The following is a 19996-nucleotide window of genomic DNA, read 5'->3' on the forward strand; positions in this document are numbered from 1 at the left end:
CCGCAGGCAGCTCTGCTTGGCCACCGGGAGCGGGGTGGAGCTTCGCCCCCGGCTCCCGGTGGCCGCGCAGAGCTGCGCTGATCCCGGGACTGCAGGCAGCTCTGCGCAACCCTCGGAGCCGGTCTCCCGAGGGTTGCGCAGAGCTTCCTGAAGCCTGGAGAGCGAGAGGGGTCGGTGCGCACCGACCCCCCTCGCTCTCCAGGCTTCAGCGAAAGCCTGCATTTGCCCCATAAGACGCAGGCACATTTCCCCTTCATTTCTGGAGGGGAAAAAGTGTGTCTTATGGGGCGAAAAATACGGTACAGAGTTACATATAGAAATGTGACTTTAATACAAAGTTAGTAACCTACATAAACCAATATCAATTCAGGCTTATTGCTATGAGAAGGGTGTCTGGAAACAAAACAGCAGAAATCACTGTAGTCCGTTGTTCTTGGCTTACTTTTTATTGTCAGGTCCAAGGTGGATGGTCTTTCCTCAGGCCAGGGACAGATTTAGGGCAGCTGAGGAAGGTGCCTTCTCAAAGCCAGGTAAGCATGAGGAGGGAGAAATGTGCTTGGAGGAAGGCACGCTTGGCAAATCCACACCGTGATCAGCTCCCGCCCGGAAACCAATGTCCCCACTGTGCAAGGACATGTGGATCCAGAATTGGCCTTCACAGTCACAGACTCATTGTTAAAACTGTGTTTATGGAAGACAATCTTACTCGGCTCCGAGTGATTGCCAAAGAAAGAAAGAAGAAAGAAAAGAGTCCTTCCTCCTTCCCAAAGCTGGGCAAGTGCTTACCAGGCTTTGGGAAGGAGGTAGGAGGGTTCTAGGACTCTGCCAGAGCCTCGTTCCTCCTTCTCCAAGCAGGGAGGTCATCAGATGGCCTTGCACAGGGTTCCGCGCTGCTCAGGCTGCCCACAGCTGTGACCTATTCAGCTGCACTTTCCACACCCAGTTCCAGGTGTAGCAGGCTTGTTGAGTTTCCCAGGAGGTCCAAAGGATGAGGAAAGGGTCTCTCTTCGCACACAACTTCTTCTTCACCCTCTGTCCTCTCCTCCTCTTCTAGCTGTTTGCTGGTCCATAGCAGGGCTTGATTTTTTGGACAGGCTCAAGGTGAAAAATGCTTCCGCAGGCTGCCCACAGCTGAGTCCTGCTCAGCTGCACTCCAGGGAAGGAGAGCCCATCGCCTTCTGAGGGAGTCCATTCCTCTGTCAAACAGCTCTTACTGTCAGAAAGTTCTTCCTGGTGTTTAGTCAGAATCTAATTTTTTAAAACTTGAAATTGCTCACCAATTGCTGCTTTGCAGCCCTCTAGAGAATAGCTTTTGAGTGGAAAAAGGGCTGGTGTGCAAAGATACATGCATATATAAAGGTAAAGGGACCCCTGACCATGGCAAACCAGAGCAGCGCATGGAAACACTGTCTACCTTCCCACTGGAGCGGTACCTATTTATCTACTTGCACTTTGATGTGCTTTCGAACTGCTGGTTAGCAGGACATTCATATATATTTTGGCCCTAAATCTTTATTTACTTACAGAGGTAAAAAAGAAATATACATGCATATTCTACCTAGTTTGGCTGTTCACTTCCAGTGTTCTGGCAATGAGTGGTACACATTTAGGCATTTGTTTTCCCCCCCTGAATTTGACTACATATATTCAACAAATTAAATAAAATTGAAGATATTTGAGCAGCGCTACCAACACTTGTGAAAGCTGTAGCATGCTTGCAGTACAATCCTATTCATGATTATTGGCAAGAAAATGCCAATTATTATAATGTGAGTTGTTCCCTGTGCCTAGGATTGCAACCTCCTTCTTCTGATTTAAAATAGGTAATTGATTAACAAAATCCATACTGTGCAGCAAACTATTACACTCGTGCGCACTGTGTAGCTCCAGACATGCTCCTTTGTGTTGGGTTTTGTGGACGTCCAATTAAAACAAGGGTTTTTCCATCATTGGAGAAGGCACAGGTATGGATTTCACGTGGCTTGCTATCTTATCAATGAAGAATATGGCTGCGATTTGTGTTGCTGCACCAGGTATCTTTTAAATCTGCACTTTGGCTATAATAAGAATAAAGTAAGTAAATATATTAGCCTGGAATTTCTAGAAGCCTGGACTTGCCAAGTGAGTGCTTCCAGTCTTAGGGCTTATGCAAACAATGCTTGTGTTGAATTTCCTTACTGTAAATGGATGCCTGTGATCACATTTAGTTTCCATCTGACTAATTTAATGCATTCAGAAGACCTGTTAGGTTGTATCCTCCCCTCCTTTGTCCCCACCTCCTCCTAGTCACGCACATGCAAGGGCACAACTCAGCTTTTCTAGATGCAAGTCTTAATTATTTACAGTAAGAAATGAGATCCCAGAGCAGCACAGCTCTACATGGTTCACATTACAGCCCATAGATAATGTGGCAGCTGTTCACAACAGCACTTTGTATACCGTGCATTTACATAAGGAATCCAGGTGTGCCTCAACATAAGCAGCATTTGCGCAAGTCTCAGTGGACCCCTCTTGGTGCTTAAAGTAAACACAAATCCTTTCCATTATGCCAGCTTATGGTTGCTGGAACACAAACTTTGTTTTATTTTGCTCATCTTTCTTATTATACATATTATGCAGAAACACACAATCCATTGAACTCTGGAAGTTAAAAAAGAAGATGATAAATCATAGGTACTCATATGTTTCCCAAATGGGTTATTATGAGCTTTAGCTCGTATATTTTAAGGGTGACAGAAACCAAAACCAAAAGTTCATTCCCTCAAAGAACCCAGCTATTCTAGAATAACCCTATGCCCTTGGACATAGGTGTTTTGAAACAAAAGGAGCAATCCATCGAAAACAAATACACTGTTAGCAATCTGTGGCCCATGGCCAAATATCAAAAGCCCTTTGCAAGCAGACAGTTCAGCCCTGTGACAAGAGTGATCTGTTCCTTGCCCAGCAGCCCACTGGGCAGAGAGGAAGAGAGAGTTGAGAAAGAGAGAGAAAGAGAAGAGGAAGGAGCAGCAGCAGAAAAATGGAGATAAATGGCATCCAGGACCTGGCGTGAGATGTAAGCTTAGTTGAGCCAGGTGGGAGCAGTGATCAGAGTGCTGTTAAATAAAGTATACCTGTACATAGCCAATTGTGAAGGAAATCCACCCCAGTCACAGCTGATTTCAAAAGAGTAAACTTCCCCAGAATGAGGGGCTTGGTTAAAAAGGCAGTTGAGAAGCCAAGAAGGTCAAATCATTCAGAATTGCTTGGGAATTGTTTAAAGACAGAAAATTGGAAACACAACTTGAATATATCCCTGAGAGCAGGAAAGGTACCATGAAGGCCAAGAGCAAACTGGCGTGGTTAATGAGCGGAGTCAAAGAAGCTTTTAGAGGCAAGAAGGCTTCCTTCAAAAAAATGATCTCTTGTCCAAATGAAGATAACAAAAAGGAACACAAACTTTAGCAAAAAAAAGTGCCTGCAGACAGTAAGTAAGGGATACTAAAAAATAATTTGAGGAACACATTAAGACCAGCAACAATAAGTTCTTAGTATGTCCAGGAAGGCAGTTGGACCCTTGGATGATAAGGGTGTCAAAGGAGGATAAGGAGATCGGGGAGAAGCTGAATGAATTCTTTAGATCTGTTTTCACAGCAGAGGATATAGGGCAAATCCCAGTGCCTGAACTAAGCTTTGCAAGAGGCATGTCTGGGAAACTAAGACGGAGAGCAGTGAGAAGAGGTGAAGTTTTAGGTCTAACGGACAAAATAAAATTGACAAATTGCTGGGTCTGGATGGTATCCTCTTGAGAGTTCTCAAAGAACTCAAATGTAAAATTGCTGATCTTCTAACAGCAATAACAAAAAGTAACTTGCCCAATATAACACTTTGTTTTAAGGGATGCAGCAGGGATCATGGAAATTACAGGCCAGTTAGCTCGACATCTGTCCCTGGAAAATTGGTAGAAAATATTTTTAAAGATAAAATAACTAAGCGTATAGAAGAACAGGTCTTTCTGAAGCAGAACCAGCATGGCTTCTGTAAGGGAAATTCTTGTCTCATAAACCTATTCAAATTCTTTTAGCGTGTCAGCAAGCACATAGATAGAGGGTATCCGGTTGACCTAGCTCTCATCCAGACCTCCTTTTGTGCCACGTTTCTAGGTACAGGTTTGGGCTTTAAAGCTCCATTTCCAGGTGGTGGTTTCTTTGTTTGTTTGGCTGTTTGTTCTGATTCAGTGTTAGAGTGGATTCTCCAAATGGAGAGAAATACAGTGGCACCTCGGGTTACAGACACTTCAGGTTACAGACTCCGCTAACCCAGAAATAGAACCTCGGGTTAAGAACTTTGCTTCAGGATGAGAACAGAAATCATGCGGCGGCAGCAGGAGGCCCCATTAGCTAAAGTGGTGCTTCAGGTTAAGAACAGTTTCAGGTTAAGAACGGACCTCCGGAACAAATTAAGTACTTAACCTGAGCTATCACTGTATTGGGACCTGTGCTTTTTAACTTGTTCATAAACCATCTAGAGTCAGGGTGAGCAGTAAGGTAGCCAAGTTTGCTGATGATACTAAATTGTTCAAGATTATTAAAGAGATAGCAAAGAGCTTCAAAATGTCCACCACCACTACTACTAAAATAATAATTTTATTGTTTATACCCCCCCCCCAATCTGGCGGGGTTTTCCCAGCCACTTTGGGCAGCTTGCAGCACATACAAATTGAGTGAATGAGCAGTAAAATGCAGGGGCGCGGATTTATAAAAAATATTGGGGGGGCCCGGGAAAGCTCATGAATAATAAATAAGCTCATGAATATGCAGATAAAGTGGCGCCGCCTCCTCGTGAGCGAATAGGAGAGAGCGTGCTGCGCCTATTAATCCGCTCCGAAGGAAATTGGGTGGAGCTTTTGCTCGGGAGGGAGGGCAGGAGGCATGCAGCCCGACCCTGTGCATTTTGGGCTGGGGGAGGGGCGGCGGTGGCGCTCTGCTGGAGGGGCGTCCGAGATTATTGGGGGGGCAGAGCCCCCCCAAATGAATTTTTGAGGGGGCTCGGGCCCCCTCAGGCCCCATGGAGTCGGCGCCTATGGTAAAATGGCAAATGCAATTCAGTGTTAACAAGTGAAAAGTGATGTAAGTTGGAGTGAAAAAATCTTAAATTTTACCTGTGCACACAAGGGGTTTGAACTGGCAGTGCTGGACCAGGAACAAGACCTTGGGGCCATAGTAGACAGCACAATGAAGTTGTTGACCCAGTGAGTAAAGGTAAAGGGACCCCTGACCATTAGGTCCAGTCATGACCGACTCTGGGGTTGCGACGCTTATCTTGCTTTATTGGCCGAGGGAGCCAGCGTACAGCTTCCGGGTCATGTGGCCAGCATGACTAAGCCGCTTCTGGCGAACCAGAGCAGCCCACGGAAATGCCGTTTACCTTCCCGCCGGAGCGGTACCTATTTATCTACTTGCCCTTCATGCTTTCAAACTGCTGGGTTAGCAGGAGCAGGGACCGAGCAACGGGAGCTCACCCCGTCGCGGGGATTCGAACCGCCGACCTTCTGATCGGCAAGTCCTAGGCTCTGTGGTTTAACCCACAGGGCAGCAGCCATGAAAAGGGAATTTTCATGGGATCATTGGGAAAGGAATTGAAAACAGAACTGCTCATATCTTAACAATATTATACAAATTTATGGTGTGATTGCATTTGGAATACTGTGTACAGTTCCTGGTTGCTTCACCTCAAAAAAGGATATTGTGGAGTTGAGAAAGGTTCAGAAAAGGAAAACCAAAATTGTCAGGGGGTGGAACAACTCGCTTATGAGGAACGGTTGCAGTGTTTGGGATTTTTTTTTAGTTTGGAGAGAAGGCAAGAGAGAGGTAACATGATAGAAGTTTGTAAAATTATGCACAATATGGAAAAAGTCGATAGAGAAAAGTTCTCTCTCTGTGTCATAACACTTGAACCTCGTGAGCATCCAATTAAACTGAGTGTTAGGAGATTCAGCGTGGATAAAAAAATCTGCTTCTTCCAAGAGAGCATAGTTAAACTGTGGAACACACAGGAGGCAGTGATGATCACCAACGTGGATGGCTTAAAAAAGGATTAGACCAATTCATGGAGGAGAGGACTATCAAAGGCAACCAGCCATGATGGCGATGTTCTGTCTCCATGCCTTGGAATACCAGTTTCTGGAAACTACAGGAGGGGAGAGTTGTTCTTGGATTCGAATCCTGCTCGCAGGTTTCCCACAGGCATCTGGCTGGCCACTGTGAGAACAGGATGCTGGTTATTGGCCTGATCCTGCAGGCTCTTCTTATCTCCCCCACATTTGCCTCTGGCTATTCCCAGCCATGGCTACACCTCCCCACTGGGCCGGGGCTCTCAAAGGAGAAAAGGTTGCGCATTCCTGCTGTAAGCTCTGCAAACTGTCAGCGCAGGCAAAAAAGGCTGGTGACCCCTGCCCTATAGCCCTATAGCATGTTCAAAACTGGGCTGAGGCTGCAGTTCAGCCATAGTGTCCCTCCCAGGGGCGGCCTGTATTTCATTGCTGACCATCTCAGTGATCCCTGAGAACATAGTTTGAAAATCATTGTGGTAAGCAGGTATTTTCTTGTCCTTTGGACAAGGACTACAGGCTTTATGCACATTGAACATGGCCCAGGGATGTGGCGACTTCTTCCCTCTCCTTGCTATGGTATTTGGATGAATGTTGTGAGGTGCTTTGGCCTCTGCTGTGGTCACCAAGAATATAGTGCAAGGTGTGTTGTGGGCTACCTGATCCATATGGCTGTCATCTCCAAATGCTGTAGCACTTTTCAGTGTGTAGAGGTGGGTTTTGGTGGCAGGCAGACTGGATTTATCTCAAGATCCAGGTCACCTGGACATCTAGAAACTTGATCCTAGTACCAGAAGTATTTTTCAGCTGAAGTCTTAGTCTTAATTTTTCAGTACTTCCGGGTGGTGGCATGATATTTTTTTTTAAAAAGATGGTCAATGCCCTTGTTTTCCCCTAGTCTACAATACATGAATTTTACGCCATTCATAGCTGTTGTTTTCTCAAGGACAGAAGAATGCCTGTTTTCACACCTTGATTTGTTTTGTACCGAGCTAAAATGTAATTAGGTGAAAAGCTATAGCTTCCCTTCTTGTTTCTTTTCTTTTTCTGAGTCTGAACTATTCCTTCTGAGCGTATCAAAGCCAAGATAAATGATTTTCAGTTCCTTGGTCTTTTCTTCAAAAGACAATGTTCTGCTTAGCTCAATCACTTAGCACAGGCTCTTAAATTCACGCTTGCACAAATAATTGGGGGGGGGGAGCAGAGTAACAAAATCACTCAGATTTTCCTGCCAAAAAATTCAAGTCAAATGGGCGTGGCAAGATGGGAATGAAGGCTGATGGGAAATAAGCCAATCTGGCCATTTTAGGCATGAAAGTGAGTGAGAGAAATACTAGTTGCATAGAAGTAAAAGATAATCAATATGGTAACTAACCCTTACCCTTGATACAGATCCTAGTTTCACTAACCTACAGAGAAACATGCTTCCTTCAGCATGTCATAGATGCAGGTTCCATTTTGGAAGGAAACAGGAAGAGTTCACCCAGGCTAGATGAAGACAAAAGCTGGTTACAGAGGAGCCATGTTTCAATGCCATGCTCCATTGTTTAGTGTTTTCAAGTATGGGAACTGATCCCCCAATACTTTTTCTCTCCACTTCTTGCTTTCTCTGCACCTATCAGCCTTGCAAAATAAAGCACCTTTTCATTTTCAGTGCAGTTCACCATTAAATTTTGGGAGGTGGTGAGCAAGCACTTTCCCTTGCCTATACTCCTTCTGCCTTGCACTTTCCAACTCTGCAAACTTCCATTGCAGCTCCTTTCCTCCCCAGTCTCATTGGGCCCGGAGAAGCAGGCAACAGAAAAAAGTATGCAATATGCATTTGATAGTGAGGCTTTGGGGAGGAAAGTTCTGAGAGCAGAGGGGACACAGCAACCACACTTAGAAGGATACAATTTATGTCATTCTTTGCTTTTCTTAGTGGAAACCTATCATTTCCTCTGTTGCCAGTGCTCAGGTGTGAAAGCCGTTGCCTGTGCAGCAGGTACCAGAGAAGCTTATCAGCAGGACGGGGGAAGCCCCAAGATTTATACAGGAACAACAAATCTTTAGGTGGGGGGATATTAAGGAGGGGAATCCCCCCCCATAAAAAACAGCCCAACGAGAACAGAGCTCGGTCACCACAGAACACGGAGAGGCAGTACAGTATTGGGAAACTAGAAAACCAGTCAATAGGAGGAATGGAACAGAGTATTGCAGAGGTGAGCTTAGCTGGCCAGCTGTAAAAGTGAACAGGGTATTCCATGGCGCAGTACATGTCTTTTGTTGCAGGTCCCAGTTTTAGTTATGTAACAATTAAAAGGGATGGCATGGGAACCTAAAGTTTTCATTGTGTCTATTTTGTGTATCAGTTTTAGCTCTACAGTGGCAAAAAGAAATCCTCATCCTCATCATCAGCTGCTTTAAATCTTTATGATTGCAGGTGGGGCTCTCCCTAGGACAAAACTCTGAAAAATGTGGCAGTGGCTTCTGCCCTAGGGAACAGAATAGCTTCCAGAAAGACAGGAGCTGGACCTGCTGGACAGAGAATCTAAGGGGCAAACCTCCATGATTCTAGGAAACAGCTGCCCATTTTTGTGAAAAGAAGCCATATTTTTTTACACTTGCTTATGTTATATCATTGCTTGGTTCACATGGGTAAATATGTATTCAGCCCAAAGTTGAGCACTTTAGTCCTATTAATTTTAGTAGGCTAGAGGTTAGCTTTTGCTGGGCATTACCTGTGTACATTGGGGACTTTGTAGGACAGGAACACCCTACATAGAAAGAAGAGTTTTAATTTAATTTGATTTCTTTTCTTATTCATACCTCAGACTGAAAACATTGTGTATATCGGGGGTAGTCAACCTTTTTATACCTACCGCCCACTAATGCATCTTTTTTGATGGTAAAATTTCCCTACCGCCCACCAGTGCTCTATGAAAGGAGGATTCAGCTTGTGTCTTTGAACCCACTACCGCCCGCTAGAATCCTGAAACGCCCACTAGTGGGTTGTAGGGACCAGGCTGACAACCCCTGGTATATATGGTAAATGGCATTTTTAAGGATCAGTGATAGGCCACAAACTTTGTTTGCACACTGAAGATCTTAGGTTCGCAATTAGGTAGTAGGTGGCATGAAAGACACGCATACCTTCTCTGCCACTGAACCCCTGCCTACGGCGTTAGAAGAGCAAAGTGTTAGTGAGCTGCTGTCTGGGCAGCTTCTGATGTTCCATATTTAAGGACACTTTCATGATTCACCAGACCTACAGTCCATAATCTCTTTGGCTTTCTCTTTCCCGTAACCACTGCTAGAAATCCAGCTCTGGTCAGTTCTGCTGGGTTCTTCCCTCTCACCTCTTCACTGTGGAAGCAAAACACAAGCTGATAGCTCTCCCAAATCGCTTACTCACAAGTAGTTGCATTAGCTGTCCTAAAACCAAGTGCTTTGACCCCTTAATCTCTGTGCACTTCCTTTGGTGTACTTTGTCAAGCTAATCTTCTTCAGTTCTTAAATGTGTACATTAGTAAGTGCTAAGTACACACTTTTGCAGATACCTGGCTGCCACCTTCTTTCCACCCCCAACAACAAAAGAAGAAAAATGCTGTAGGTGCTTTCCGTCAGGTGAATTCTAAGTAATGGTGACTGTTTAACTTGCAGCTCTTCCTGTTATTGTCTTTACAAGAGGTTCCTTGCCCCTGCCTGCAAGACAATGAAGAAGGCATCAGAGTAAAGTTAATAAATTACTTCATGAGAGTAATATGGAAAAATGAATGTACAAGAATATTCCCAATTAGAGACCTTTAGAAATACTTTCTAAAGAAATATTTTCTAAATGGAATACAATGGGAACTATTAAATCCAGCAGCACATTTATATGTTCAGCTGGTATTTTGTGTTCAGAAAGGAGTACAGTGGTACCTCTAGTTATGAACTTAATTCATTCCAGAGGTCCATTTTTAACCTGAAACTGTTCTTAACTAGAGGCGTGCTTTTGCTAATGGGGCCTCTTGCTGCCACTGCGCCGTTGGCACACGAATTCTGTTCTCATCCTGGGGCAAAGTTCTCAACTCAAGGTAACTCTTCCAGGTTAGCGGAATTTGTAACCTGAAGCATTTGTAACCTGAGGCGTTTGTAATGCGAGGTACCACTGTACCACACTCTGGAGTCCTAATAGGATCCACTGTGAAACTCCTCTGTGAAAATCCCGTTCCTTATAAACCCTTGATCATCTTGATGGTCCATCTCTGCACACGTTCCAGCTTGTCAACATCCTTCTGAAACTGTGGCTCCCAGAACTGGACACCGTATTCCAGGTGTGGTCTGACCAAGGAAGAATAAGAGTGGTACTCTTACTTCCCTTGATCTGGACACTGTACTTCTGTTGATGCAGCCTAGAATAGCATCACACTGTTAAGCTCGTGGTCCACCAAGACCCCGAGATCCTTTTCACATATACTACTAGTAAGCCAGGTATCCCCCATCTTATATTTGCCTAAGCACTAAATCTTACATTTTCCCCTATTGAAATTCATTTTGTTAGCTTGGGCCCAGTTCTCCAATCTGTTAAGGTCATTTTGAATTCTGATTCTGTCTTCTGTGGCATTAGCTACCCCTTCCAGTTTTGTGTCATCTGCAAATTTGATGAACGTCTCCCGAATTCCTTCATCCAAGTCGTTTATGAAGATGTTGAACAACAACAGGCCCAGGACAGAACCCTGCAGCATCAGACTTTCCCCCAGGATATTGATGATGATGAATATATTATTATTATTATTATTATTATTATTATTATTATTATTATTATTATTATTCATACATACATACATACCCCACCCATCTGGCTGGGTTTCCTCAGCCACCCTGGGCGGCTCCCAACAGAATATTAAAAACACAATGAAACATCAAACATTTAAAGCTTCCCTAAACAGGGCTGCCTTCAGATGTCTTCTAAAAGTCAGATAGTTGTTTATTTCCTTGACATCTGATGGGAGGGTGTTGCACAGGGTTGGCGCCACTACCAAGAAGGTCCTCTTCCTGGTTCCCTGTAATCTCGCTTCTCGCAGTGAGGGAACCGCCAGAAGGCCCTCAGAGCTGGACCTCAGTGTTCAGGCTGAACAATGTCTAGGAACCATTAATGAGGACTCTTTGGGTTTGGTCAGTCAAGCAGCTACAAACCCACCTAACAGTTACAGTTGTACCTTGGAAGTCAAACAGCCTAGTTCTCAAATGTTTTGGCTCCCCGACGATCAAAACTTGGAAGTGACTGTTCCGGTTTTCGAACATTCTTTTGGAAGCCAAATACCTGATGGGGCTTCTGTGGCTTCCAATTGGCTGCAAGAGCTTCTTGCAGCCAATCAGAAGCTGTGCTTTGGTTTTTGAACGTTTTGGAAGTAAAACGGACTTCCATAACTGATTCCATTCAACTTCCATGGTACAACTGTACTTTGTTCAGTCCACATTTACCAGATTCCTCACAATTGTATCATTGGGGACTTTGTGAAAACCTTACTGAAATCAATAAACACTATGTCCTGATACCACCTGAGTACTGGTGAGCAATCTGGGAGAAAACCATGAGGCGACAGAGCCTTTGTTCTGTGGTGGCAAACTGTGGAGTAAAGCAGCGGACAACGGCTCTTTTAGGATTTACCTCACACTCCTCTTTCTTCTGGCCAGTGTATTTAAAAGGGGGGTGGAATGAAGGTTGTGTGTATGTGTGACACAGAAAAATATTTTTGTGAGACTCATTACTTCAGACTCTTTTGCGCCTCTTTACACTATGTGTTTCCCGTCTCCTACATAACATGGCTTTAACAGGTTTTTTTTTTAAATCACAAACTATTTAGCTTGGTTCTGTTTTAAAACCACATATTCATTTGAAGGGCAATCTTAACAGGGAATTAAGTGAATAACTTATTCAACCTTGACTTAATGTTCTTGAATGTCATTTTGCTTTGTGCTGCAACCTCAGCTGATGTCATTTTATGAACACCTGAGGCAACGCTTTTTACTTCCAATTTTTTTCTGCTAATACCACTTAGTGTTATTGCTGACCTTTTACCATTGGTTAACAATAAGATGTAATAAAACTAAATGTTCTTTCTAGCCTGTGGTGCTACACTTGAACTATGTCACATACATAGCCCCTAAATATGTTTACTGAGAAATAAACCTCATTTGAGTCTGGAATGACTTACTACCTAATGTTTATGTTTCTGATTTCAGCCACCGTGTATCTTGACATTTTCCTTGAAAAACCAGCGAAATCTTGGCTCTAGATTTAGTTCAGAACTTAGTTTAGTTTAGTTTAGAACTGTGCTGCTGGGACAACAAAATGGTCCGTCTAAAGTCCAAACGTAAAGCTCAGAAGCCGGGTGAGATGGAGATGGCCACCTTCTATCTCGGGGGTGAGGAACCTTTCTGCCACATGTAGTGGCGGGAGGGTGGTCAGCAGCTTAATGTGGCTGGACATGCGGAGGACTCTCTCCTCATGTGCCCTTATCTGCACCGCATCACCCCGCCTCCTCACAAGCTTGCCTTCCTGGATGCACATGCACACCCATCCATTCACACTCATGGTGCATGGTGGAAAGCTAATCCTTTCACCAAGTCCACCCAACAGCTCTTTGGAGAGCTGCAGGGGAGAGTGCGCAGAAGTTCACCTTCTTCCACAGTGTGCTTCCTCCAGCTTGCGAAGCAGCTGTCTGAAGGGCCGGGCAGAGGGTGATGCCATCCACACATGCCATGCCCATCATGTAAATTTAGTAGCAAGAGAATTTGGCAGCCGGGGGGTGGGGGTGGGCAGGCCATGCTGAATACCCATAGAGGCAACAGGTTGCCCACATGTGTCACTACCAATGAACATAAAAATAGCCTGTTGGATCAGACCAGTGGCCCATCTGGTCCATCGTCCTGTTCTCACAGTGGCCAAACAGATGTCTGTGGGAAACCAGGGAGCGCATGAACATTTCTCCTCTCCAGTGATTTCCAGCCACTAAAATTCAGAAGCATTGCTGACTCCAGCTTTGGAGGTTGCGCATTGATAGCCCTTTCCTCCTCTCATTTAGGTGACAGTTTTTAACAGAAAAAGCATCAGAGAGTACCGGTAACTCACTCACTGACTTGCATAAAGGGTCAATAATGACCAAACAAAACATGAATACGAAACATAGAGGGTTCCTTTGCTTCAGTCTGGAATAGCAAAATCACAGTATGACAACATAGGAGAACAAGATTATTATGGCAATGGCAAAGGGAAGGTGAATCTTGACAGCAGATGACATGCCTGTGAAAAAAAATTCTCTTCTAAAAAGTCCTGAGATAAAAAGGAGACATATCCTCGTTTGTTAACTTGACTTTTAGTCACTCCTATCTGGTTGAGATAATGAATTGCCATAATCTCTCACAATGTTATGACATACATTTCTTTAGTTTGAGAGGAATAGCTGATTAATTCTAACTACAGCCTTGCAAACACCCAGCGCATCAGAGGAGATGGAGGCATAGCTGAGTTCAGCACTATCCTGTTCTCTGCCCACGTTTGTAGACTAGGCCTCCTCAGCCAGGCATGGTTGGCTGGGAAGAGGAGAGACACCAAAGGGTGGCTTCTAAAATACAGACACACACACACACGTGGGAAGAGCAGCTGGATGTGGAGGCTACCAGTTTGTGGTGAATGTATGTCCAGAAGACAAGCTAGGAAGTAGGATGCACCTTTCCTTGTTCTGGTGGGAATTCTGAAGGTTTGGAGCGGGGGGAGAGGGGCGCAGCTCTGGGGTCAGGCAGGAAAACAGGGAAGAAAAGTCAAGCAAGAGCAGGCCCTGAAAATGGCTTCTTGAGTCTCTCCTCCAACTGGCAAGGGTGGTGGTGGGCATTTGAAGCAGCTGCAGCAAACGGGGACCTCTACTTCTGTAGGATCCAGAGAAGTGAGGTACTGAGAGAAAAACAGGTGAGTCAGACCCCCTGGGTTGTGGCTAACAAACATGAGTGATACTCAGCATAAGTGCTTTTAAAGGTAAAGGGACCCCTGACAATTAAGGCCAGTCGCGAACGACTCTGGGGTTGCGCGCTCATCTCATTCTATAGGCCGAAGGAGCCGGCGTTTGTCCACAGACAGCTTCTGGGTCATGTGGCCAGCATGACTAAGCCGCCTCTGGCGAACCAGAGCAGCGCATGGAAACCCCATTTACCTTCCCGCCGGAGCAGAACCTATTTTTCTACTTGCACTTTGATGTGCTTTCGAACTGCTAGGTGGGCAGGAGCTGGGGCTGAAAAATGGGAGCTCACCCCATCACGGGGATTCAAACTGCTGACCTTTTGATCAGCAAGCTCTAGGCTCAGTGGTTTAGACCACAGCACCATTTTAGGTGGAGTGATATTCAACTTTCCCCATAAACAAAAGGTTCAAAGGATCAGGGAGGTGTCATTTAGCATAGCTCTGTACCCCCTGGGGTCAGGTTGACATGGATCCTCACCCTGATAGAATTCTCTTTTGTTGGGACAGATGGTGGTACCTGCTCTCTTCAGCTAGTTTGATGAGATCAGCAGTTGAACAATGGGCTCCTCTCCTGAGGGCCACTCTCTTGCAATTATTTCTTCAATTGCATTGATTGGATTGTGAAAGGTCCCCATATTCTGTGCATATGACTTGGGATGTCACCTCCCCTAAGGTAACCAATTTAACTCGTTGAGCTACATTTTCCATCATGCCTCCTGCAACCCCTTTAAAAAGTGAACCAAACCGAAGCCAAGTTTTAAAATCATATAGGCAATTTTGCTAGTAGCCAGCCTGCCAACACCCACCCTGGTCATTTCCTATAGTTACAAGGAAGTAGCAAGGCTTGCAACAATCAAGGAATATGCATTTGCTTAACCTTATGTTTAAGAAAACGGTATGTTATTAAAGCCACAGTCAATATGCAAAGAGTGGAAATAACAGGGCTTGTCCTGGTTTTATAGAAGCCAATGTAATAGAACGTATTGAAGCTTTTCGCCAACTCTAAACTGACCTTATCTGCTTAGTCATAGAAAATAGAACATTGGAAAGTTAGAAGAAATTGGTATGTATGGCTTTCTATGGCTCAGCATGTCAGGCTTTAACCCATGTTACCTTGACTTAAACTACAGCACTCTTCTCAAGATCAATGTAAAAATGTACCTCATTTCATGGATTGCAAAATCCAGGTCTATAACGGGCTTTCAATTTGCTCTGGTCCCCCCCCCCCCGGCTCAAAACTGACCACAAGGTTTTCAATAGGTCTGTTTCCAAATTCCATTGACATTTGACTTCTGAAGTCAGGTGTGCACATGACCTCATAACTTAATGAGGAACATTGACCCGGTGATCCTAAAATAGTGTCCACCTTTTAAATTGCTAATGTAAGTTTGCTAATTTGTTGACCCACAAAGAACAGTGACCTAAATTGTGATTTTAATGAGCTCATTGCAATGGTGTATACAGGTTCTGTGGTGATCATTAAGTGTGTAGCAACTAATAAACCTTCCAGAGAGCAAACCAAGTGCTAACCAGTTGTTGTTTTTTTAAGACTATATCTAACTTGGGAGACCTTTTCAGCACTTGCTGAGATTAGGGAAGGCAGACAAGGGGTTCTTTGAGTTTTGTTTTTTAGCTCTTACAGTTGATACTGAGCCATATGCCTCAATAATTAGGGCACTGCAAGTATATTGATTCCTTGTTTACTAATATGTTTTACCAGGGCCAGACCAGGACATTTTGGCACCTGAGGTGAATTGCAAAATAGCCTCTCCCACTCCCCACCAGGGAGGAAGGGGTGAGTAAAAATCTGGATCAGAAACCAGGGAGGAATGAAGATCTGTTGTCAGGATCTGCTTCCTCTGTGGAAAATGCTGCCTGAGGCGGTCGCCTCACCTTGCCTCAAGGGTGGGCTGACCCTTTCACATCTTTCCCTGGTTTATTGCAGTGTGGTTTCTGGAAAGAACTTATTTATTCTTTGCTATAATAGTCTATATGTGCAAAGAGAATAATGAATAGGATTTGGAAGCACCCCACTTATTGTCTATCATAAAGGTAAAGGGACCCCTGACCATTAGGTCCAGTCGTGGCTGACTCTGGGGTTGCGGCGCTCATCTCACTTTATTGGCTGAGGGAGCCGGCGTACAGCTTCCGGGTCATGTGGCCAGCATGACTAAGCCACTTCTGGCGAACCACAGCAGCGCACGGAAACGCCGTTTACCTTCCCGCCGGAGTGGTACCTATTTATCTACTTGCACTTTGACGTGCTTTTGAACTGCTAGGTTGGCAGGAGCAGGGACCGAGCAATGGGAGCTCACCCCGTCATGGGGATTTGAACCGCCGACCTTCTGATCGGCAAGTCCTAGGCTCTGTGGTTTAACCCACAGCGCCACCCGCGTCCCTTATTATTGTCTATCATAGCATCCATCTATTTCTTTCTTTCAGACTCTAAAAGCTTTTGAGGCAGGAGTTTTATTTGGTCCGGGCCCTAATACAGGGGTATCTTGCCCCATGACCAGGACTCAGACATTGTTAGTATATGGAAAAATAATAAGAGCAAGTGGGGAACCACAATAATTAATGGTGTTGTGGAGGATGCAGACAGATGCCCAGAAAGCATTGGCTAGAAATGTAGTTGAACTGTGTGTGGCATATTGATTCCTCGGCTGTAGATTTGGACACATTTGTGGCACTGAAGCCATGCACTTGGATTGCTTGGGTGATGGCTATGAAGAGTTGGGACAGAGTAGCTCAGTGCGTTGATTTTATGATGTGAGACTTGAAGATGGAATAGGAATGCTATCAGTGTGAATCCCAAAGAAACTGAGAAGGAAGTTATAAGAAAATGGAACTTATTTCTTGCATACCGGAATAATATGTTTCAAGACACTGTTCACTCCCGCACTGTATTAACTGATACAAGTTACCTACTTTCTACGAATAAATATTAATTGGAGGAGAGAAAATCGACATTAGCAATGTTACAAGTGAGATCTGCAACAAAATGTTGCACTGTAACCTCCCTCCTAAAAACAGTGCTCCTGTTCATGGTTAAAGCCAGTCATTTCCTCCAAACAGGGCACCTCATTCTCCCCAGCCCTGTTCTAATTTAAATGAGTGCCTGGGGAATCTTTGATGTGTAACATTAAGGGTAGAGCAATTCAAAGGGGTTGGGGTGGGGTAATCCAAGGTGGAGGAACCACCAAATCCAAAATTGTGTTAATCTGTCTATCTATTTTCAAACCCTTCCCATTGGTCAAGATGGGAAGTAAAATCAGCATGTGAGCTCCCTATTCTGAGTGAGTGTGTACCCAAAGCCTCCTCCGCAAAATTCATTTTACAGTTCTTTTTTCCATTATAAACAGCCTTTTAGCCATTATTGGAGCAGAGATCTGTGGAGAAGGAGAAGGTGCAAGATGTCTTGCCCCATGATATACTCACATGAATTTCACACTTTTATGCACCCAGAAGCATACCATTATTTAATATTTCTTCTTGCATTTGCCTTCTGACTCTCATCCATGTTGTTTTCTTGACAGTTTTCCACCTGTCCCATAAAGTCACCAGTGTGGTTCCAGAAAGTGTCTTGCTCATTGCGCTGGGCATTATCCTGGGAGGCATTGTGTTCGCAGCAGATCATATTGCCTCCTTCACCCTTACGCCAGACGTCTTCTTCTTCTACCTGCTGCCACCCATCGTCTTAGATGCAGGATACTTCATGCCAAACCGACTCTTCTTTGGCAACCTGGGCACCATCCTTCTGTATGCTGTCATTGGGACCATCTGGAATACTGTCACCACAGGCCTTTCGCTCTACGGGGTCTTTCTCACAGGAATAATGGGTAAGGCGTGGGTAATCATTATTTCATTATTAGCTCATGTTTTGTTGGGTTGTCCTGGGATGAGTAACTGTGGAGCTTTTGTCACATCAACCGCTCCAAGCCATGACCTTGGTACAAACCTACTTTGCGGTGGTAGAGCACCACAGCTGATAATTTATTACATATATTTATTGTTATATTTTTATCCTGCCCTTCTTCCAAAGAGATCAGAGCAGTCTCTGTGGTTATTCCCTTCCAGCTACATTCTCACTACAGACCCTGTGCATTCGGTTAAGTTAGGATGATATGCATGGTGAACTAGCAGCTTCTGAGAAAACTATGATCTTTGCATTTAAAGAAGATTGCCCATCTCAGGTTTCTCATCAAGATCCGGTTGCGTAAGTTTCGAAGCCAGATCAGGCCTGTGTTCGGTTTACCCTTTCCTCTGAAGTTCCAGTAAAGATAGGCTGCCATCTTGGTAGCATTTAGGATTGGCAAGCCTCTTGGTGTTTGTGTTAGGGCTCAGTTTACAATAGGTGTAGTTTTGAAATCAACTATAAAGGATTGCTTTTGCTTTCTTTTGTGTGCAGTCGGGACAGTCGCTTTTTATTCTGAAATGGAAACCGTGCCCTTTAGTGCCATTGTTGACTAGGTGAATGGGCACATGCCACTATTGTTCTTCCAATCTAGCCTTAGGGAATAGTTCTCTCTCAAAACCTCAGGATTATCATCAAGGAAAAAACTCTTGTCAGTCTGAAGCAAACCTCAACCACATGCCCCCTTTGACCTTTAAACACGTTCAAGTGGGGGTGGGGTAGGGAAGAGAACCTTCTTTGCTTGCAGGTTAACTATTCCTTGGTTTTCAGTGGCGCAGTTCAGCCACTATCACTGCAGACTGCAAACCATTGGCGAAATGGAAATGTGTTCAGTCTGCAAAATTAACATGTTCTCTGTTTAATTTTGGAAAGCTGGGTTTCACTGCTTGAATGATTCTGTGGCAAATGCAGCACGTGTTAGAGGTGGTCCTAATTGTATCTTTCCCAGCTCTAGTTATTTTGACCTTGAAACCTCATTATCTATGTGCTAGAAAGAAGATAATTGGCATACCTGATACTAGACACTTGGAGGGGCTGGGGGTATATATCTGTTCAACGTGCTCATGAATTGGGAGTGCCATGAATTAGACCCTTAAGACAGTGGCAGGTTTATCCAGTAACTTACATCCACACAAGTCTTAATGTGGGAATAGGGTCTAAAATAAACAATCCTAACATTTCAATAGGAAATAGTTCTAACCATGATGAAACTAGTAAATCCAGGCACATGTACACGCACGCACGCCCCCCGCCCCCGGCAATGCACTCAAGAAGGACCAAGCACACAAGAAAGGCAATATTAAATGCAACTCAATTCCCCACCCCAGAAAAGAGTGGCTAACATTCTTATGAGGTTTGCTTTGTTGTTCTAGGTGACCTTCAAACTGGTTGGTTGGATTTCCTCTTGTTTGGTAGTCTAATAGCTGCAGTGGATCCTGTTGCCGTGTTGGCTGTGTTTGAAGAAGTCCATGTCAATGAAGTCCTCTTCATCATTGTCTTTGGAGAGTCGTTGCTTAATGATGCCGTAACTGTGGTAAGATCTTTTTTTGAAGTCCAAAGTAAAAGTAAATTCCTCAGATTTAATTCTGAACTATTGGCCAATGGACTGCGGATAAATCAGGAATGCACTGAATGACTCAGGACACAGATAAATTGGTATGAAGTAGCAGTCTATAAATTTACTTAGGTAAGTAAATATCACTGCTGTTCTACTACATAGAGAAAAAAAGGTTAGCTGTTTTCATAAGCACACACTCAAATTCTTTGCAAATAGGCTTTCTTCCATCACAATTTAATCACAAATGTAAAATAGAAGTCTATAGATGTTGCATTTGGTAGTGTACTGTTAAAGAAATGGTGAAATAAGATACAAAAAAGAAAAAACAAGAAATAGTACATATGTAGAAAGCAAAATAGAAACCAAAGAAAGATATTGTGTACATTACAAAAAATCAGGAAATTGTTATTGGTTGACAATAAGATGCTTTCTTTGATTCCTTTATGAAATGATCAA

The 19996-nt window shown here is 44.1% G+C and overlaps 1 protein-coding gene across 3 annotated transcripts in view; it reads left to right on the plus strand.

The window, feature by feature from the left end:
- SLC9A3 (solute carrier family 9 member A3) overlaps positions 1-19996 on the plus strand; it is a gene marked incomplete at its 3' end in the record, with an annotated part of 113117 nt that overhangs the window by 60315 nt on the left and 32806 nt on the right. For all 3 annotated transcript variants that reach the window (XM_083473198.1, XM_083473199.1, XM_083473200.1), the window contains exons 2-3: positions 17606-17908; positions 19356-19516. In XM_083473198.1, the coding sequence (XP_083329324.1) occupies positions 17606-17908; positions 19356-19516 (464 nt within the window). The remainder of the gene's footprint in view (positions 1-17605; positions 17909-19355; positions 19517-19996) is intronic.

This window comes from Podarcis liolepis, assembly GCF_965112155.1.
Source record: "Podarcis liolepis genome assembly, chromosome: 13".
In the NCBI taxonomy this organism is placed as follows: domain Eukaryota; kingdom Metazoa; phylum Chordata; class Lepidosauria; order Squamata; family Lacertidae; genus Podarcis; species Podarcis liolepis.